This window comes from Bubalus kerabau, chromosome 2 (assembly GCF_029407905.1).
Source record: "Bubalus kerabau isolate K-KA32 ecotype Philippines breed swamp buffalo chromosome 2, PCC_UOA_SB_1v2, whole genome shotgun sequence".
Classification (NCBI taxonomy): domain Eukaryota; kingdom Metazoa; phylum Chordata; class Mammalia; order Artiodactyla; family Bovidae; genus Bubalus; species Bubalus kerabau.
The window spans coordinates 71,380,660-71,403,875 of record NC_073625.1 but is presented as its reverse complement, the minus strand read 5'-3'; the positions used below and the strand labels follow the sequence as shown (position 1 = coordinate 71,403,875).

The 23,216-nt window shown below is 37.2% G+C and overlaps 1 protein-coding gene across 15 annotated transcripts in view; it reads right to left on the bottom strand.

Annotated features, from left to right (window-relative positions):
• ROBO2 (roundabout guidance receptor 2) overlaps nt 1-23,216 on the bottom strand; it is a 666,758-nt gene that overhangs the window by 14,349 nt on the left and 629,193 nt on the right. For 11 of the 15 annotated variants that reach the window (XM_055567819.1, XM_055567812.1, XM_055567814.1 and 8 more), the window contains 3 exons: nt 17,115-17,375; nt 12,398-12,603; nt 1,768-1,950 (listed from right to left, as the gene is read on the bottom strand). In XM_055567819.1, coding sequence (XP_055423794.1) covers nt 1,768-1,950; nt 12,398-12,603; nt 17,115-17,375 — 650 coding nt within the window. The remainder of the gene's footprint in view (nt 1-1,767; nt 1,951-12,397; nt 12,604-17,114; nt 17,376-23,216) is intronic. The other 4 variants (XM_055567818.1, XM_055567823.1, XM_055567821.1 and 1 more) reach the window with 1 other exon arrangement.

The following is a 23,216-nucleotide window of genomic DNA, read 5'->3' as shown; positions in this document are numbered from 1 at the left end:
GGCCTGAGAAGGTTTATGTACATATATTTATTTTCTTGTGCATGTTTTCATTTCATTCAAAATTATTGTATGTAGTTACGTTTTAAGTCAATGTGACATGATACTGCTTAATGTTTTATTAGCTATTAGCATACATGCAAGAAATGTACTTATGCCTTCTAATTTATTAGTTTCCTCTCACTTTCTACTGCTCTGCTTATAGCTATGCCACAAAAAGCACTCAGGCAATATAAAGTTTCTAACTTAGGCCTTATAAAGCAAGAAAACTCAAATAACTGTTACAGTACAACATATTTTAGTTCAGATGCTATATGAAAAATAAACCTCTGCAATGCCTGGGGAATCTTCCTTACTTTGTAGATACCTAGTGCATACTCAAAAGAGATAGTATAATGTTATATGGTGGTATAATTCAAAGAAAGTTCCCAAGACTCATTTTTATAACCTGAGAGTTTAGTGAAGGGTCAAAGTCATTTATCTTTACCTTACTATTTGAATACTATTAAGATTTCAAAAATGCATGTAGCATTTCATTAGTTTGTTTTGTAAGGCAGCTCAGTTTAATTCTTATACCAGAGTTTTCTGCTATGTGCATTTAAGACGTACACATAGTCATGTATTAATAATAGGATCATGCCAAAGCTATTTTGTTCAGTAAAACAAATGATTACAAAATTATTGATCTATTAATACAGTGAATCACATATTTATTTTCGAGTTAATAATAAAAATCCTGTAAAATTACATAATTGGTCTTTTATATTATTATTATTTATTATTTTCAGAAACCCAAATTAAATTGTGCTATAGAAAAATACACAAGTAATCATCATTTTATTCAACTGGCAAATGCAGTGGGTCTATTTTTCATTAGCATCCTTTAAAACAAATAATAAATTATTGGATTAAAATCTTAACAGCCAAACAACTACTAAGACCATCAGCCATTTGAACTGTTAGACTGACAGCCTCAGACCCATTCCCCCCATGCTGAGAAAGCCTTCCCAGAAAATGCATTTGCAGAAAGAAATGGGGCAAAGGAAAGTAATGGAGATAAAAGCTGAATAATGTTAATCACTGGGTACATTATTGATTGTGTGAGAATTTTGCAAAGTGTGAATTATTGAAAATTTAATGGCAATCTTAGTTGCAGCTTGGCTATAATAGAAGAAGGAAGCAGATTCCAGTTAATCAGTAGAGCTTAGAAGGGAAAGGGGAATACAGGATGGAAGGCTGTGAAAGTGAAAAGTGAAACTGAAAGTTGTGTCCTACTCTTTGTGACCCCATGGACTACACAGTCCATGGAATTCTCCAGGCCGGAATATTGGAGTGGGTAGCCTTTCCCCTCTCCAGGGGATCTTCCCAACCCAGGGATCAAATCCAGGTTTCCCACATTGCAGGAAGAGTCTTTACCAGCTGAGCCACAAGGGAAGCCCAAGAATACTGGAGTGGGTAGCCTATCCCTTCTCCAGGGGATCTTCCCAACCCAGGAATCGCACGAGGGTCTCCTGCATTGCAGGCAGATTCTTTACCAACTGAGCTATCCAGGAAGCCCTGGAAGGTGGTGAGTAGGAGCTTATTCTTGGCTCTGCAAGGGGAGTATCGGAAGAGAGTTCTGGTAATAACTGAGCATTCAGACTGTGTCCATGCAGATTAAAGAAAGCCCTGCAGTCAGACGCACTGAGAAGAAAGAACAGGAGGTCAATAGCTCATTGTTCAAGGAAAAGATTCTCTCATGCAAAGAGTGTGGACTCAGAGTCTACCAACCTGTTCTTGTAAGGCTGGTTCCATCCAGCCTAAAGCCAGCTTTATCTGCTGCTGCCACCAGTGCTTGCGCAAAACTGCCGCTGGCAAAGAGGGAACCATCTGAGGAGCTACCTACACTAGATCTATGACCAGAAAACTTACGATCCTCATCAGATGCAGAGCCCCATCCATTTACCATTGAACCTAAAAACAAATGTAGTTGTCTAGTGAGTCGTAGGTATTGAACAGCTCATCGGCTTGTACACACTATACTAATGAACACGTAGGATTCCTCCACTCCTCGCCCTTCCTGGAGGTAAACCTGGTTTCATCCAGATTTCTTCAGCCATGCGCAAACATCATCCATGTTTTAAACATTTCTAGTGCAGAAGAATTAAGCTCACTTAAAACCTGCATCTGTTTGCAACCCCTGAATAAGACGTTTCCTATGACTCCATTCTGATGTTTTTCAAATTGCTACACAATTATTTTCTAAAAGAGAATTTCTATGTATATTCTAAGGCCTAGAATTCAAAGAATAACACTTTTATTGAAATAAAGTATAGCATATTTAAAGTCAACTTATCAAGAACTCAGTTGAACGAATAGGGTGAATATATTTTGAATTTAATGTAGACTAGTGATAATTTTAGTGAAATGTACACTTGCTTACTGCAGAAGGGCTAGAATTATTTTCAGATTTTCAAATAAAAATTTGATTACTCAGGGAATAATAAAAACTAATAATAAAAATGCATAAATAATATCAGAACAAATAGAATATAACAAAAGATTTCTTTTTGTAAAGTTGTATTATTTTCAAAGCTCAGTATGATTTCTTTGTTTTGCAATTATTTGAAGAGCTCTAGTTTTCTCTTTAATACTAATCTCCATTTTAGAAAATTAAACATTATAAAGAAAACCACTTACATTAATATGGATTTTTCTACAAAGTGCAAAATGGCAACAGAGGGAAAGAATCACAGCTTTATGTGTAAAGAGTTGCAAAACACAGGCTACTAAAAAATGATACTTAATTTTAGCAAGTCATTTACTCTTGGATCCTTTTTTATAGACCAAAGCACACTGAGACCGTACGCAATTGCTTAATAAAATTAATATTACAATATTTCAGTCGATGTACAATTAATATATGATACAATAAAGACACCAAGTATTGCTTATCCCAAATTTTTAAAAAGAGACTTAAGTGCCATAGTCTTAGTCTCTTTTATGTGAATATGTATTTTATTTATTTAGAAATATTAACTAAGTTAATATTAGTTAATAATATTAACTAACTAATTAACTAAATTAGTTATTTACTAAATTAGTTAATATTAACTAATATTAACTTAGTTAGTATTTCTAAATAAACCAAATACATATTCACATAAAAGAGACTAAGACTATGGCATTTAAGTGCCATAGATTTTTTCCCCCTTTTCTCTAACAGTTAAGAGACAACAGTATAATGTTGCCATGATAAAGTCTTTGTACCTTTAGCTGAGGTGCCAGGATGCAATAATATGGGTTCATGCACTTTCAAGACACAGAAAGCAGAAACCAGAAGGGTTAGAAGGATCAGAGAAGTTAAAAGGGTGTTAAGTGTAGCAGGGAAAGATAGAGTTTTAATTCTATTTGCCAAAAGCACGGAGATGCACTTTTTCCTTTCCAAACAAATTCCCTAGACACAGGCCACTGCAAGGAAGCCAAGAGAACTGTTTCTGAGTTAATAATCACAAGTCAAGGACCAACAGCCTAAATTGAAAGGAGAAATGATGCAATCAACTTTGCAATATAATGCTAGAGTAGATAAGAAAAAACCAAAGTGATTCAACCAGTGATTACGAAAGAACATGAAACTCTAGAACTGAGGATATTTTCAAAACATAGGAAAACTCAGTCCTGGTCTTTCCTATGTCCTATTTTCAGTATTTCTAAATGTCTGCTGAGTATCTTCAAATAAATCTGTGCCAGCTAACGGAAACTCACTCTCCAAACAACCATCTCCTTTTCTGTATCTCCAGTTTCATTCCTGATTTCCTTCTGGTCCCTTCTACCTTCCTCATTGTTGTATGAATTATTCTTTTCTGAAACATTGATCACATAATTCTGTTTGTCCATTCAAAGCCTTACTTAGTTTGTCAATACATTTAAACACCAACTGAAGTGTTTGAGATCCGTCAATACCCAGCGCAGCCTACCTTTCCAGTCCTATCCCTCTAAAAGCCTGTGCCTTGTTACCTCTCCTGCCTTCCCTCATTCCTTTGACACATCTCTAGATTGCTACTAACTCTAGTGCCCACTGCCAAACTTTGAAGTCCAAATCATCTCTTTTACCACCCTGATTCTACTTCATCTTCAACCCTGTCCTAAGAGACTCAATCTCTTTACCTCCTGTGTTCTTTAAACAGTGCACATACAATAGCATATCGTTATCTCTGAAATGGAGCAGACCATTTGGTCCTTGTCCCCCATGTCCTCTGCCTGCCTTTTGTCTGTGGAAAAACTTTAGCCATAGAATAAGTTTAATCAGAGAAATGAGAAAATGCAAAAACAAAGGAAAACAGACAAAGGAGATCAAATAATAATAGTTTAGTCACTAAGCATATTCAAGGACCTTTAGTTCCTCCCAAGGGCTATAGATAACATCCTGAGCCATATCCTGTGAGCTGTCTTATAGATTCTGAACCCCCAGAATCTATAACCCCCACAAGGTGAAGAAGTTCACTACATGATGACCAGGCTGTAGCGAGGACATAAGCTGCCACAATTCTAAAAACTGGCCTCAAGAAATGGGAACCAACTGACCCTGGAACTGAAAAGTAACTTCTTAAAACAATCAAGATGATGCTGGTCAGACCACTAATGACCGATTTCAAGATGATTGTCAGAGCTGACTGAAACACATGTTGTTTCTGCATGTTGCCCCCTCCGACAGCCTATAAAAGGTCTTGCCCACTGATGATCAGTGGTGGGGAGTTGGCCTTTGGACAGGTGCCCACCTTCCTCTCCCCCAACTCTGCCATGCCAGTATGTCAAACAAAGCAAACCTTCCTTTCCACCAACCTGTCTTTTTACTGGCTTTTTGAGTGGCAAGCTGGACCCTACTTTTGACTACATCTCTACAAATTGGGCTTCCCAGGTGGTACAGTGGCAAATAATTTGCCTGCCAAAGTAGGAGATGCAAGAGAATCAGGTTCGATCCCTGGGTCAGGAAGATTCCCCTGGAGTAGGAAATGGCAATCCACTCCAGTATTCTTGCCTGGAAAATTCCTTGGACAGAGGAAATGGGGTGGCAAAGAGTCGGACATGACTGAGCAACTGAACACACGCTATAAACTAGAATTTGTTGCATGTATGTTTTCTCTTCCAGACAATGGAACTCTGGAGATCAGGAACTACTTGTTATGCATTTTAATACCTCATGTACAGAGACATTGCACAGTAAAAATTCAATAAACATTTGCATACTGCATTAAATGTCTTCAATAGTTTTATTATTCGGTATAAATTCATATGTGATTTTATTCCATGTGTAATTTCCTAGCCTTGGCCTTATTTTAGTTACAGCCAGAACATACAGTAACTCCTAGAAAATTTATTAAATAAGGACTATAAGGTCAGTCAATTCTTGTTGATTACTTGGACAATGAGGAAAAAGTGATGTAATTAGTCCTTCATATGATGATTTCCACATACAAATTTGATTTACCCATGATGGAAAGTAGGAAACCTCATCACCCCAAACTAAAAAGGCGCCAGTGCCCTCAGCTTAGTATAGCTGAGTTTGCCTTCAAAACGGAGGGCAAGAAGCAAACAAATAAACAGAAGGTTATTGTTACCATCTTTCTAAATTCCATATATATGCAGAAGAAAAATTTTTCTGTCCCTCTTTGTTCCTCTGTTTTTTGAGATATGGAGTATATATGATACATACATATATATGTATATACCCATGATATATGGAATGGGTACATTGTTTGCAAATATGTTTAAAGAAAATTGGCAATATACTATGAATAAAAAAGTATATTATATATATTGAATTCCCTCCATATTGTAAAATTGTTAAAATTTAACGATTACTAATGTCACCTCTCTGTCGCCACCATTCTTTCTTTAGATTTAAATAGCAAAGATTATCTGAGGATTTATGTAAACTATTACAAAAAAAAAAAAGAGGAACTTTTTATAAGAAAAGAAAAACAGTGATTCATCAATTAGAAAGTAAGTGAAAGTCCACGCATTGCAACAAAGACCCTGTGCAGACAAAAAAAGAGAGAGAGAAAAGTAAGCCCTTTTTTTTACAATTGGTTTTCTTTCATAAATGTAAATATAACCATGAAAATTGAAACCAACACTAGGTAAAACAGCTAAGGTAGAGATTCTTCACAAATTACAAGCGATCCATACCAATCTGACATGTTATAGCCCCAAACATAATCAATACATATTTAAACATCTAATGAAAAATGAATCTGTGTCACATAGCCAGATTTATTTGTGTTTGCATTTTCCGTCTTTCCAAATTTCTCAGGTTTCAAAATTGCTGAAAGCCAAAAAAAACTCTCAAATTTATTCAAGCTGTTAAAGAAGAACTGCTGATAGGACATTAAGTTGTTGCTCAAATGTTACTGAGCAGTAAAATACCATGATAGAGTGGCATCTTGCTGGGTCTCCATTACATCTTCAGCACTAAAATTAATTTATGATCAGTCATCAATTCATTTACATGTCATTTTGTGCTAAATCCTTCCTTGCTGATAGATGCTTATCCTTAGACCCATTAAGCTAAAGTGTATGCTTTATAATATGACCCTGCTAATTGTTGCATTACCATTTTTATGAGATACAAAAACTGGCTGTCCCCCATTTTTTTTAGGAAATATTTAATCCATGAATTCTTCCTATTTAGTACAATATATCTATCTGTTAAACACAATCTTCAGCTCTGAGCGTCTTTGAACACATCAATCCACATACTGACCTCTGCCTAGATGTAGAAAAACATGTATAATATTTAGAAGCTCTTTCACTCAAACGTATTGAATAATGCAATAATTCACCTACATTCCTCAGATAAAGGAATGTATAATATAGACAGAAAGCAAAATAAGAAATTAAAAATATCTCTTCCTTGGGACCTATGACATCGGCTCATTTGATCTACTCAGATAAAAGTGGAATATATGATATTCCACTTTTATCTGTTAACTTTTGAAGTCTGTATTTAATTTCTTTTTAACTACATCAGAGCTGTGGAGAATGTCTAAGAAAGTTATTTAATGATTTTTAGCATTCCCTCTGAAATTTCCCATTGTAAAAATATGTCCCTTAAGTTTTTGCAACAAAAACAAAGCATCAGGTCATGCTTTTAAGTGGCCAGTTCTTTAAAAGCTGTGTGGTTGAGTAAGGCGGTGGGGCTGCCAGGTTTTATTGTTTTCAAAATAATCTGCTTTGAGACTTGCAGCAAAAATCTCCAACGACATAAACTACAGTAAATATAGAGCCCTGATTTCCTTTCGACCAACTTATTTATGTAGGGTCCAGCCATTAAGGAAAGTTTTATTCAAGTCACATCATAGTACTCACTCTCACTCTTATTTTTGTGATCACTGAAGCAGTTAGAATCTTGGCTTCACATTCAGGACATTTTTCTCCTGCCCTCTCTCTTATTGTCTTTTGTTTCTTTATTCCTGTGGTAGAGTGATTAAATACAGGGAACACTCACCCTTGACTCCCACCATGGAAGTGAAAAAAACAAAAATGTGTATTAAAGGCTTCTCCTATCCTGCTGCCCCAAAGCGGTGGGTTTGGCATTTAGACAGAACTAGTACAAGCACTGGAGAAGGCAATGGCAACCCACTCCAGTGTTCTTGCCTGGAGAATCCCAGGGACAGAGGAGCCTGGTGGGCTGCAGTCCATGGGGTCGCCATGAGATGGACACGACTGAGCGACTTCACTTTCACTTTTCACTTTTATGCATTGGAGAAGGAAATGGCAACCCACTCCAGAGTTCTTGCCTGGAGAATCCCAGGGACGGGGGAGCCTGGTGGGCTGCTGTCTCTGGGGTCGCAGAGTTGGACACGACTGCTGTTAGCAGTACAAGCATATTCCTGAAGACTGAAACAATCCTGTATGTTTATTTCTAGGCAAAAAAAGAGTGTGATGTGCTGTAATCAAAACATTTTTCTACTTTACTAAAACCAAATAGGTTTAAACTGAAAGTATAAGTTAAAAGAAAATAATAAAAATGTGATTCCCTACAAAAAGTGGTGATAAGAGTTGAATTTTGTTAGCTTGAGTCAGTATAACTGAATATAGAACTAAATGTGAGAAAAACAAATAATAAAAGTTACATCTAAAAACTATAATTTTTGATCTTAAGTTTATAGGGGGTAAAAATTGTTTCCAGAGATAAAATAATACACTGTATTTGTATAAATATATATTTATTCATATATGTATGCATGCACAGAAAGCGAGAGAGGAGACCAGGAAATCACTTTCCTCTTGAGATCATGATAATTTGTATTTATTTATTTTTTTTGAGGGGCACTAATTTTGTAATTTATTTGAATTCTTATCACTTGTGTCTTTTTCTTTTTCCTCCCCTGGTAAAAGGCATTTTCTTTTTTTTTTGGGATGACCCGGAGGGATGGTACAGGGAGGGAGGTGGGAGTGGGGTTCAGGATGGGGAACACGTGTACGCCCGTAATGGATTCATGTTGATGTGTGGCAGAACCAACACAATATTGTAAGGTAATTAGCCTCCTAAAAAATAAAAAAGCAAAAAAAAAAAAAAAAGATAATTTGTCTTTAGAGTAAAGCTGATTGATTTTGAATATTTTTCTGCCATTTATCAGGTGGGTGAGCTTAAAAAAGTCTTTAAACCCCTCTGTGCCTCAATTTCCTTATCTATAAAGTGAGAATAAATAAAGGATTATGACAATTAAGTGAGTTAATATATGGTAAAACCTTAGAACAGGGATCAGTGAGCTTTTTCTATAAGGTGTGTGTGCATGCTAAGTCGCTTCAGTCACGTCTGACTCTGGACAACCTTATGATCTGTAGCCCGCCAGGCTCCTCTGTCCATGGGATTCTCCAGGCAAGAATACTGAGTGGATAGCCACGCCCTCCTCCAGGGCATCTTCCTGACCCAGGGATGGAACCCATGTCTTTTACATCTCCTGCACTGGCAGGCAGGGTCAACACCACTGGTGCCACCTGGGAAGTGCTTCTATAAGGTGCTCAAGTCAAGTATTAATCTCTGTCATGTCCTAGATACTAAATATTTTAGGCTTTGCTGTCTTCCTCATATGTTTTTTTCTTGTTTAAAACCCTTTTAAAATGTAAGAAAGTTTCTTAGCTCACAAAGCCACTCATACCAAAAACCGCCCACTGTTTAGAAGAGTGCCCTGCACATTCTAAGGGCTGTGTATGTGCAAGTTGCTATTATTACTATTATTATCAAACCTAAATTTCTAGCCAAGCAGTTGGAAGGAATAGATTTTCAATAAATATTTGCTGTGGAAGTAAATAAATAACAGATTTTCAAATATACTTTCCATTCCTGAATATTATGAACTGAATGATAACATCCCCCTAAAATTCATGTTGAAGCTTTAACCCATAATGTTATGGCATTTTGAGGTGGAGCCTTCGGGAGATATTTAAGTTTAGATCAGGTCATGAGGGTGAGGTCATCATGGTATGACTAGGGACCTTAGCAAGCTCTCCTGCCATGTGAGGACATAGCGAGAAGATGGCTTCCTGCAGGAAAAGGGCTCACGCCAGAAACCCAGCCTGCCTGTATCTTGATCTTGGACTTCCCAGCTTTCCAATATTTGCTGTTTAAGCCATCTAGTCTATGATATTTTGTTATAACAAACCAACCAGACTAAGACACCAAAATTATGAGCTATAGAATTACTGATATTTTCCTCTCTTCTTGGCTTTTTCCATCCATGAACCATTATTTCAAACTTTTTAAAGTCCCTCATAAATTCATTGTTAAGAAAATATCTGAAAATAATAGACTTATTTCCTTAGATATATAGGCTCTGTGCCTGGCTAACCACTGATGTTCCTTAATGTGGCAGCTGTTGGAATATAACATATTTCAGAAGTAAAATTCTAAATAATTTTACATATAGGCTAATTACTAGCCCATCTCTGTGTTATCATTGGACTTTCCTTTCCGTTGGCTTTAACATTTAAAGACTGGAACATAACTGTTAGTTCTAGTTCACAAAAAAATGGTCATTATGCTTATGAAAATGAAAATAGAGAATTTAGATGAAAAATAATTTACTCACACCACACAGAAATTTAGAACTCAAAGTGACTGACGGTAAAATCAGAATCCTCTCTGTGGGCACTTACCATCTTAAAAACATAAAAACCCAATGGAAATAGTTTCTGTTTTATTGCCCACCTCATTTAGCACCATTAAGCTAGCCTTGCGCGTCTGAAGAAAACATAAACACGTTAGAGCAATAGTCATTAGCATGATGATTTCTACAGCATTTGGTCTGTACATACATTCATCTCAGGGCCATCCCCATGTACACATGTATGTGTATACACATGCTCTGCTACACTCACAATCCTACTTATGCTCATATACACACTCCTACATAGACACACACACACACTTTACACATATTCACAAACCCTACCTAGATTTTCAGACACACACAGTCTTCTGTACACACACATCATTTTTTTAAAATTTACTTTTATTTTTAACATATTTACTTAAATTACAATTTCATGTTAGAGAGCAGATGAAATCTTTGATCATACCTTCCCCACAAAGTTACTGTAAAGCCAAAAAAAAAAAAGAAAGAAAAGAGTTCCTACTTGGCTTCTTTGGTGAAGAGTGCAACTTCTTTTACTAAGGAGAAACATTATTCATAGGATAAATTTATCATGAATACATATCTAAAGACACTGAGGGTTTTACATGTGGTAGTAATTAAACAGTGACTTCAAGTAGGAAAATAAAAGTTTTTCTTAGCAATAAAAGCTTCATTTGAAATGAAGCTAGTATAACTAGCTTCAAGGAGAAATTCAGACTGTTTTTAAGTCTGATTGGATAGTCACATTGGATAGCACAGTCACATTGGATAGCAAAATATATTAGTAGGTGAGCATGTAGAAGTTCAAAATGACATTCTCCTGATTTATAGATATATTTATTCACTTCGACATTATATTTAATAAAAGAACTACATAGGCTATGGCTGACTTTTATCATTGCAATTTTTTTACTGCATTCCTAACTGAGAAGAGTTCAGTATCATTACTGAGATATGCAAAAATATGCAGAATTTTACCCTGAAGGAGATTATGCTAGAAATTCAGGCAAAGGGGCTTAACATAATATTGCACTAATAAGTTAGCTCTCTGCATTCAACGATTTAAACTTTTGCTCTGCCACCTTCAGCTGGATCTGGATTTCAAATCACAGGAGTTCTTAAATCTTAATTAGCTCGGCAAGCAGACAGCCCTCAGGTAAAAAAGAAAACCTGAAAAGTGGAGGCTTGTGCATTACATTGTGTAATTCAGGAAGTCATGCAGGGAAAACATGTAGGTACCCATGCTTCTTCATCACTGTCATAAGGTAGTTCCCGCCAGTTTTTCTGAACTGTAACATGCAGTGTAAAATCAGTGCGAATTAAGAAGCTGTTGGAATAAAAATGAATTAAATGGAACTGTGGTAAAAGGCCTCCTAGAATAAAGGGTGTCATGAAGGTAAATACAGAAATGGGTAGGTTTACTGAAGAACCCAATGATATACAGAGGCAAGCATTTGTAGCAGTTATGTCTTTATAGCCAGGTAAAAGGCCCCTGTGTGTGTGTATCAAAGAATGGACATTTACTTGACTGAAAGGACTGAACTTTTACTTTTCTCTATAGTCACTGTGAAAACACTAGGATTTAAGGTTTTTTTTCAATACCATTTGATAAATTTACATCCTTGGATATAGGATGCAATCCTGGGATCATCCTAAGGGAATACCAGTTGCAGCCTTACACTTGGTGAAGGAGGCCAGAGAAAGGTAAAGGGGTAAACTTCAAAAATAAATGTATTTCTTGGAAGAGCAGCAATTATTGGATCAACAATATGAAATGCATAAATTTATAGTTTATCTTGCTTTCCATCTTCCCCACTCTAAAAATAATACCTTGTGCAACCTTTAAGAGGCTTATTCTGAAGACCTGGTTATTTTCATCAGTGAATGATTTTACAGAGTGAAATACTAAGAAGCGTTTTAAGATTGTATTCTCTTCATATGTTGCTCCTGATATACAAAATATATCATTTCTACAAGTCAAGGTTTTTATGTAATAGACTTGGTTCCCCCGTAGAATGAACTTTTCATGAAAGCCCTGTATATAATTGAGTTTTCTTTCATGTCTTTAAAGCTTTTTAAAATTCATGAATTTTCTTATCATTTCGCAGCAAAGCAAAAGTATTTCCAAATCCTTTTTGAATTTTGTGTTTAATATTAACATATTAAAAATGTCACCGAAATAGATGGAGTGGAATAAATCTTACATAAGAAAGTATTTGATTTTCGAGGCATTTTTCATGTGACAAATGGGTCAGTTATTCCCACGAAATCAGTTTCGTTACCTGTCACAGAGCTCTCTAGATTGTCCGTACTGGATCCAGGTGTCTGCTCTAGCGCTCGCAGGGGTCTGGGGATTTCTAAAGCTTCCTCTTCATCATCAGCATCGTCGTCTGGAACATCTGTTTCTAAATCGGAAATCAAGGCTCCAGACATGTAACCTAATGGTGGAACTGGGGGCTGCGGAGGTTGATTATTGCTTTGAACATGCCTGGGATTCAAATGGGAAGAAAAAAAAGAAGAATGGATTAGCATTCCACAAAATTGTAATTAGAATTAAACAGCATGTGATGGTAACTCATTTCATCTTCTCACTTTCCTTTAACTAATTTTGGAGCTTACTGTGCTGTTTTTACATTTCAGCAGAGACAATGGGCTATGCCTATATGACTTGCCAAAACCATAACAACAATATAGATCAGCACATTCTTCTATGGGTATTTATGGGATGATACACAGAGAAAAAGCACAGTCCCAGCATTTTTTTTGTTCAAATAAATCACACAAAAGAGAACAGGAATATTCATCACAAATATCTATTTAAATCTGATTTTTTTTTGTTTTTGTCCAAAAAGAACAAAATTATGTTCCTGGTTTCCTGTATAAGTTCTAAGCCTGTGTAACCCATGTCACCTGCTGACCCTTATGAAGAAAAGACATCACATGAAAACCGAATGCAAACACCCTCTCCCTCCAACCAGCCCATTCCCTGCTCTACCAGGCTTTCTTCCTGCATGATCTTCCAAGAATCAGGCTGGCAATTGTTTCCACTTTAATCTAGCGCAGGGGAGGAATGGCTACTTTGTATCCCGGCTACTTATTTTTGCATCTGTTTTACCCTGCTGCTGCAGTTAAGTCCCTTCAGTTGGGACCGACTCTGTGCATCCCTATGAACTGTAGCTGGCCAGGCTCCTCTGTCCATGGGATTCTCCAGGCAAGAATACTAGAGTGGGTTGTCATGCCCTCCCCTAGGGGATCTTCCCAACCCAGGGATCGAACCCACGTCTCTTATGTCTCCTGCATTGGCAGGCAGGTTCTTTACCACTAGTGCCACCTGGGAAGCCCCATCAAAGTCTTAAATACCTCAAAGGCAGAAGGTACCTCAAAGGCACCTTAGTACTGTGCATTTAGAACATCAGGTGTGCCAAAAAAACCAGCTGCAACAGGTGGGTAACTCTAATCCTAACCTTGTGAAGTAGACAGAATTTGTATTACCATCTCTCCTTCAGAATTTAGAAAAGTTCAAATTTAAGTGACTAAAATCTCAACTAACATGGCTAGCAAAATACACAGCTGGACCCTAGAGTCCACTTGGCTTGTTTTGTGATTACTAGGAGTTTTTTTCTAAACCATAAAATGCTGAAGGAAAGCAAGCCTGTTATTCGTTATTGTCATTAAAGAGGGAATATGGCATATGTTTAGACAAAGACCACCAGTGGCAAGTCCTTGCTGTTCCAGCAGTTTGGATGCAGTGTTTTCACTGCTGAGGGCCCGAGTTCAATCCCTGGTCAGGGAGCTAAGATCCCGCAAGCCATGGGGAATAGCAAAAAAAAAAAAAAAAAAAGCATTCAAGACCACTGCAATTAAGGGTATGTAATATTTATAAGTGCGTTGTGCAATTCATGGGTCAATTTGAACAGAATCCTTGGAGGGGAAGCCCAGAATTATTATTTGAAAATATTCCTCCTGTGACATCCTGTGCAGCCCAGATGGAGGCACTGCCATTTCAGTAGGGTAAGCTGCTGTGTGAGCACATGGAACCTTCTGTCCATGGGATCCTTGGACCTCCTATATGGGGAGTCAGTGTGACATTCAGTGGCATGGTTAGACTGAATGGAAGCACACTCAGAGAGAGAAGCAATCAGCTCTGTGGATACCTGGGACAGAGTGGAGATGAACTATTCACTCCTTCAGCAAGTGACTATGGAGCACTCACTAGGAGTGGAAAGACAACTCAGACAACTGAGCAGTGAACAACTCAGGTGAAAACCCATGCTCTCTGAATAGTAACAGCTATGGAGCGGCTAGATATTGAGTACTATACAAGTATAAACTCACTGCTGCTGCTACTGCTAAGTCGCTTCAGTCGTGTCTGACTCTATGCAACCCCATAGACCCACCAGGCTCCCCTGTCCCTGGGACTCTCCAGCCAAGAACACTGGAGTAGGTTGCCATCTCCTTCTCCAATGCATGAAAGTGAAAACTGAAAGTGAAGTCACTCAGTTATGTCTGACTCTTAGCGACCCCATGGACTGCAGCCCACCAGGCTCCTCTGTCCATGGGATTTTCCAGGCAACAGTACTGGAGTGGGGTGCCATTGCCTTCTCTGATAAACTCACTACTTCTTCCAGAAACTAAGATTTGAAATAAAGAATTTGACCTTGCCCAAAGAGAACTGAAATGTCTGCCCTGAACTCCTAAGAGGTAATCTCTAAGCTCTACAATGTCCCGTCTGATAAAATGTCTTTGTTTACCTGGAGGCTGGAGGCTCTTCCAGAAAGTCTAACAATATGACCTATGATAGGGACTTGGAGTCATACAATATCAGCTCCACCTTCAGGAAGGGTCAGAAATTGTGTCAGCCATGCAGATAGTCAACCACATTTGGGAGTTCAGTTCAGTTCAGTTCAGCCACTCAGTCGTGTCCGACTCTGTGACCCCATGAATTGCACCACGCCAGGCCTCCCTGTCCATTACCAACTCCCGGAGTTCATTTGGGAGACAGACCCCCAGTAAAGACTCTGAAACTCAAGGCTCATGTGAACTTCCCTGGTTGACAATACTCCAGCCATATTGTCACTCGGGGTTGCTGGGACATTATCCTTTCCATGAGTAAACTGGGAAAAGACCAACAGGAGACCTGACTTTGGAATTTCCTAGTTGTTTCCCATGCATTTCTTCTCTTGGCTGATTTTAATTTATATCTTTTCATGATAATAAACTATAACTTTGAAAATTATAGTTTTCAGTGAGTTCTGTGGCTCCTGCTAGTGAATTCTTAAACCTGGGGATAATCTTGGGGACTCTCCAAACTTGTACATAATGTGAGAAGGGACCGCTCTCTCAGTTTGTGGATGAGTCAGTTACTATGAATTATCATTGCCATTTACAAATGGAGGACTGAGCACAGAAATGTTAAGCAAGTTGCCTGTTGTCACGAAGCTAGTAAGGAGTGGCCATGATCCAACCTTGGCTGACACTAGTCAAATGCCAGACCAAGCAATCAGAATGCGGGGTGAGGGCGCTACATCCAGGTTTTCCAGATGATTCCAAAATGCAGGTAGAGTTGACAATCCCTGAGCTAGAATCTGTGCTTTAAATGATTAAGCTTCAGGGTTTCATTTAATTAACCTGAAGGAAATTCTTTGTCTCTTAAAGCAGCTGGCTTCAGCTTTAATAGTGTTTTATAAAGCAGGCTGATGAAAAATAATACTTTTTAAGAGTAAATTGTCTTTGACCTTTGAAAAAACATCTGATGATTGAGAAAACGTTCAAGAACTTCTGGTTCTAAGAACCTATGTTTGTAATAAGCTTTAAGTGATATTCTGGGTTTTAGTATCTCTTTGTATATTTAGTTATATATTTAGAAAAAAATAGTTAACACAGAATAAGATTTATCTCATTATGAGCTTATCTCAGTAATAAAAACTATTGAAAAAGAAGCTAATGGTATTTTGTGAAAATTTAACTTCAAACACAGGACACAAGTCAATGAGTGTGTACATAATCAGAGGTATGTCACTGAGATAATCAGATGTCACTGAGATTTTATTTTCAAGAGTCAAACTCATATGTTACTATTTGGGAAAAGGGAGAGTAAATAAAAAATAATTGTACAAAATTGTGAGAGTTGATCCCACTATTATTGCATTTTCATAGGATACATAAGTAGATAGTCATCTATATCTATGAAAGTTTACAAATCCATTAGGAAAACAAGGAATTTGTAAGGCATTACTCTAAGGGCTTCCTAGGTGGAGCAAGTGATAAAGAATCTGCCTGCCAAGGCAGGAGGCAGAAGAGACATGGGTTCCATCTCTAGGTTGGGAAGATCTTCTGGAGTAGGAAGAGGCAACCCACTCCAGTATTCTTGTCTGGAAAATTCCATGGACAGAAGAGCCTGGAGGGCTACAGTCCACGGGGCCACAAAGAGTCAGACATGAGTAACTGAACACATACACTCACACAATGTATTCTAAGGGCTTTCTAGGGATGCATGTACTGTACTAATTTTGTTGCTTTTTTCTGTCTGATTTAATTCAACCCAGAAAAGGTCTTTTAATAACTGACACTGACCATATGTGATTTGCAGAAGCTTACATTTACATATTCACAACCACATACAGAACTAATCACAGGCACTTTGAAGACTCTAAAAAGAGTCCTTCATTATGATGCTGGAAGTGAGTTCAAGAAGAAGCTAATTGAAGCTAACTGTACATTAGAAAAGATTCTGGCATAGCCAAAAGCACTTGAACCTGAAATTCTGCAGATCCTGAATTCTTGCTCCAGTTCACTCTAATCAGTTGTGTGACTTTGGTCAAATTATTTAACATTTATTCAGTCAATTTCCTTATTGAGATGATTACGGAGTTGTACCAAAGCATTTCTAACTCCAGCTGCAGAGTTCAGTGAGACTCTCTAGTGAATTTAATGTTCAAGAACGTTTTCCCTCTATGTGTGTTGAAAGCATGGGTCCCCTGAACTGATAAGGACAATTACCATGTTTGCTTTGCTATATCAAACTGATAGGCCCTTGTCAACTCATCCAGGTGAGCTTGCAGCATGGGCTGCATCTCTTCCCGTGGGGAGGGAGTCAGAGTTGCCGTGGACTGCTGGCCAAAGGAAATGGCAGGGGAAGAAGCCACGCCTCGGACAGGGGGTGTTGGGACACGATCGTCATCTTCTTCCAGTTCATCCTCCATACCCTGGTGTAAGTAAGTTTGAACTGGTAATGGTGGGCACCAGCTATCACTGTCGTAGCTGAAATTAAATGAAAAAAAGAGGATGCATCACACATAGGCATACACACACAGGCACACTGGCCATGAATGGCAACACAGGAACATCTAAGATGTTCTCTCAGTTTACTTCTGCCTGATTTCTCGTTCTTGGCACTATTATAGTAAATCATCTATAGTAAATCATTAGACATTATCTTAATTTCTAATCATACATACATCTGTTATCTCAAAATCTCAATGTATTCTTAAAAGATCTTATTAGCTAATTGTTACCCCACAGTTACAAAAGGCAATCATTTCCCAACAAAGGTATTCACACGAAAAAAACAAATTGCTAATTATGGGCAATTAATGAACTTGGTGCTTGGAGATTTAACTACTTTCTTCTCTTGTGCACCCTTGTGCACCAAAAGAATACGCTGATATTTATCTAAGAAGTTTGATAATTTGATTTACCCTTAGTCTAGGTCCATGCCAACCTTCCATTCCATGTGACATGTCAATCATTAAGACTTTGTGCTACAAAATACATTCACTAACTTTTCAACTATCCTAGTTTTCTTAATTTTTTCATTAGAAACTGATGTCATGTATCTCAACATCTAAAATCTATAACACAGAAGTTGAAAACCTAATCCTATAAAATGTATATTAAAAAGAAAAATAACAATTTTTAAATATACCATGTTTTAGCGATTCTGGCTGGGGAATATGGAAAATCAACCCAAAATGTTTTAATTGTGACACAAAATCAGTAGCATTTCTGTTTACACTTTACCCATAATGCTATTATTTTCATAAATCAGATCTCAATGTACTTTAAAAAGAACACTTAAGGGTAAACTAAGAAATTTTATTTTATACTTATATCTAATAAAAATAATATTAGATGTAACTGTTCTATAAAGTCAACCTCTACAATATCTCCCAAGTCTATATTCTACACTTCACCTCTATGCCCATGATCATAAATCAGTCTCCTTCTGATGTGAACCAATCCATTAGATTTTCTGGCTCCTGAGATGTCATCTTCATACCTTCCATTCTACCTTCCATATAGGCAATTGGATTACATTTCTAAAATCTTCATTCACATTACACCTATGCTTAAATTATTCAGTGATATTGCTCATGTAAGAAAAGTTCAAACTCATTAGTGGGGATTAAAAGACACTTCCCCATATCATGAGCCGATTATTTGAGTTTAATTTCCCATTATTTTCCAACACCAGCCTACTCAATAATTTTTTCAAATCTCTGGGTCTGTATATAACTATTCTCAAAGCATCTGACTGTGAGTTCCTGCTTCTCCTTCAAGGTTCAATTCAAATGTCTTTAGTTCTGTGACCCTTCTCTGTCCCCATCATAAGGAACTGATTACAACTTGATAATACTTATACTGTGCAATCTCCATATTATACTGAAATTATTTGTTTCATGTCTCTTTTCCCCCACTATTCTGTGAGATCCTAACTCAAGAACTTCGTAATTCTCAACTTTGCATTTCCAGCACCTACTACTGTATCCAGCATATAGAAGATTATCTGCATTAAAGAAATCTAAAATAGAATGAATATTACAAATTTATATATATCTAGTCTTGATGTCCCTTACAAACCAGTAATTAGTAAATGTCCAGATGATTTTTGAATAGCTTTACTTGAGTGTCTTCCTACTTATCCTGTTTGAAAATGTATTTATCAAGAAACTATGCATGGATGCTTTATTTATAATTGCTGAAAACCTGGAAGCAACAAAGATATCTTTCAAGAGGTGAATGAATATATAACTCATGGCATATCCAGATAGTGGAATATTATTCAGTGCTAAAAAGAAATGTACTATTAAGCCATGTACAGTAAGACATGGAAGAAAATTAAATGCATATTATCAAGTGAAAGAAGTAAATCTGAAAAGACTATATACTTTATGATTCCAACTATATGATATTTTAGAAAAAGCAAAACTATGAAGACAGTAAAAAGGTCAGTGGTTGCCAGAGGTCAAGGGGAGAGAGGGATGAACAGACTGGGCACAGAGGGTTTTTACAACAGTCAATCTATGCTGCACGATACTGCAATGATGGTATACATGCTGTTATACCTTCATCCAATTGTTCTTTGTACATCTGCACACGGAATGTACAATACCTAGAGTGAACTGTAACATAAACCATGACTGTTGGGTGATAATTACGTGGCAATAGAGTTTAATCAGTTTACAAAATGTACCACTTTGGTAGGAGATGTTGATACTGGCAAAGGCTGTGAATGTACGGGGACAGAGGGAACTGGAAAATTATGTATTTTTTTGCTCAGTTTTGCTGCTAAACTAAAACAGATCTAAACAATACAGTCTATAAAACTCCCGAATTTATCATCCTTTTGTTTGACAATCATCTGTCAGGTAACTGGATCTTTTTATACAGCATACAATCCAGTGGGGCAGGCTGATAAGAAGCAAATAACCAAAGATACCAAGTGTTAAAGGAAGAGAGCAGGGAGGGTGAAACCAGTATGGGGGTTGGGCAGGGCTCTGCTGACCATCAGGAATGGAGATATTCTAAGCAACAGCTGAGTGGGCCCAGAGGAACGGAAAATATAAAGTATTCAAAGAACCCAGTTTTCTAACTGGTAAGGATTGGCAAGTAAAGAAGGTTGGTTATAGATGAGGCGGGTTGTGGTAGATTACAAAGTGCTTCATCAGCCCTGAGAAAGAGCTTGGAATTTTGCCTATGGGTGATGGACAGTCACTGAGAGGTTTTATACAGAGTGTGATGACATTCTGATTTTCAGTTTTCATCTCTTGTTGAGGGTATCTAAATAATCTTCTACCTCAATGAGTTGCAAACTGAAGACATTGTTTCAGAAGCCCTATACAGTGTGATAGGAATATCTCTTCTGAAATGTCTTTTACATTTTAGTATCAGGCACACTTTAATGTGTTACAAATAAAATTTTTGTATATTAGAAAATATCATTGGTTATATTCATATTCTCATTTCTTTGATTATATAAGTAGCAATATGACCTGAAAAAATAAATTGCTCTAAAATGATGACATTAAAAAAAATGTTTTATATACTGGAGAGATCACAGATTTCATTCAAAGAAGAGAATCTGTGGTGTAAAAGTTTCACAACTTTCTATCCCAGTACCCTGCTTATTTAACTTATATGCACAGTGCCTGCTAAGTCGCTTCAGTTGTGTCTGACTCTGTGCGACCCCAGAGACGCCAGCTGACCAGGCTCTCCTGGCCCTGGGATACTCCAGGTAAGAACACTGGAGTGGGTTGCCATTTCCTTCTCCAATGCATGAAAGTGAAAAGTGAAAGTGAAGTTGCTCAGTCGTGTCCGACTCCTAGCGACCCCATGGACTGCAGCCTACCAGGCTCCTCCGCCCATGGGATTCTCCAGGCAAGACTACTGGAGTGGGGTGCCATTGCCTTCTCCATATATGCACAGTACATGATGTGAAATGCCAGGCTGGATGAAGCACAAGCTGGAAACAAGATTGCCAAGAGAAATATCAATAACCTCAGATATGCAGATGACAACACACTTATGGCAGAAAGTGAAGAAGAACTAAAGAGGCTCTTGATGAAAGTGAAAGAGGAGAGTGAAAAAGTTGGCTTAAAACTCAACATTCAGAAAACTAAGATCAAGGCATCCAGTCGCATTACTTCATGGCAAATAGATGGGGAAACAATGGAAACATTGTGAGAGACTTTATTTTGGGGGGCTCCAAAATCATTGCAGATGGTGACTGCAGCCATGAAATTAAAAGACACCTGCTCCCTAGAAGAAAAGCTATGACCAACCTAGACAGCATATTAAAAAGCAGAGACATTACTTAGGTAATTACATTACATTACAAAGGTCCATCTAGTCAAAGCTATGGTTTTTCCAGTAGTCATGTATGGATGTAAGAATTGGATTATAAAGAAAGCTGAGCACTGAAGAATTGATGCTTTCTAACTGTGGTGTTAGAGAAGACTCTTGAGAGTCCCTTGGACTGCAAGGAGATCCAACCAGTCCATGCTAAAGGAAATCAGTCCTGAATATTCATTGGAAGGACTGATGCTAAAGCTGAAACTCCAGTACTTTGGCCACCTCATGCGAAGAGTTGACTCATTGGAAAATACCCTGATGCTGGGAAAGATTGCAGGCAGGAGGAGAAGGGGACGACAGAGGATGAGATGGTTGGATGGCATCACCAGTGCGATGGATATAAGTTTGAGTATGCTCCGGGAGTTGTGATGGACAGGGAAGCCTGGCGTGCTGCAGTCCATGGGGTTGCAAAGAGTCGGACATGACTGAGTGACTGAACTGAACTGAATGAAATATTATATTATTAATTCAAACAAAAACATGTATAAGAAACCTAATTTTTTAAAAACTGCCCATTTTCAGTAGGGAATGTGCATCCTGTTATATTTCATTAATAGTTATAATTAAATTTATTCAATAAATCTAGTTACAAAATAGTACAACTTCATTCTATAAACTAGTACATGGACTTTCCTTGCTATATTCAATCTTTCAAATGGAAGTAGTCAAGTATCTCTTAAAATTTCCCTTCTTCATAAGTAATAAGCCATCCTTCCAATAATTTAAAGAGAACACATATATGCAGTGAACATACATACAGAATATATGAGAAGGAATATGTGTGTGTGTGTGTGTATATATATATATATATATATATAATGTATTCAGATAGCACAGAAAAAATTGCACTTAGTTCTTCTCCACTCAGTTATTATTATTCAAATACCATCAAGCAAAGGAGAGCCTAACCATATAAATGTGATTTTTATCATTATATAATTATATTACATAATGCACTAAATGATGAAAAAATATTCTAATTGCTATTCTATTTAACTAGAATGAGCATTTATCATCAGTTGTTACAAGTCTTTTCTACAAAGATATTCTATTAATAGACCAGGAGTGAACAAATTCTGTCCCCCTGTGAAACATACACAAAACTAAGAAAAAAGCAGGGATTCATCTTGGTTCTTTGTGCAAGAAGTGGAAAATAGAGAGGGATGGGGAATACAAGAAAGTCTAGGTGAAAAACATGAGAGAACAGATGAAAGAAATTTGGGACACGGTACAAGTCATACAATGGGGAGAACTGGGTATCACCTCTGAGGTATTCATGTCTTAACTCATTTCAGAACAACAGATACTTAGGTTTCCTGTGGTTTCTGAAGAAGAGCAAAAAGTAACAGATGACTCTATGAATGTTTATGAAATCCAAGCATTTTTAGCTCTGTTTTTAGGGTTTCTTTCACATTCATAGATGTGTATCTTACTTGAGTGATGGAAATTCAACTTTTTCTTGCAATAAGATAAAAAGACTATGCAAATGATTCTAATGCCAATCCAAAGGCCTTTTGGCCAACCTTTCCTAGATAAGCTTTTGTTCTTTGACTTACTGTCAGTGAAATATGAGGCATCATATTATCTGTCTTGCCTGGTGAATAATGAGCAAGATGACAACAAATCAATGTTGCATGTGAACTAACTTGTGAAAAGGCCAGATACAAACACCAAATTACTAATAAAAATACAATAAAGTTCACCACCTAGAAAAGCCTGCCAATTTCTGATTGCTGTAGCAAAACAAAGCATCAGTTTTCTACTGAATTACTATAGAATTCTTCCTACTACCCCATGATTGCATTAAAATACATTATATTTATAGCTAAGAATAATTACATTTTGATACATTTTGCCTAGCTGAGAGAGGCATATTGATGAGAGAGAACATTTACCACTGTTGATATAGTATTGAATTAACCAATTATTTTCTATTTGGGCAGTGATTTGATAACTTCTGATATTTAATAT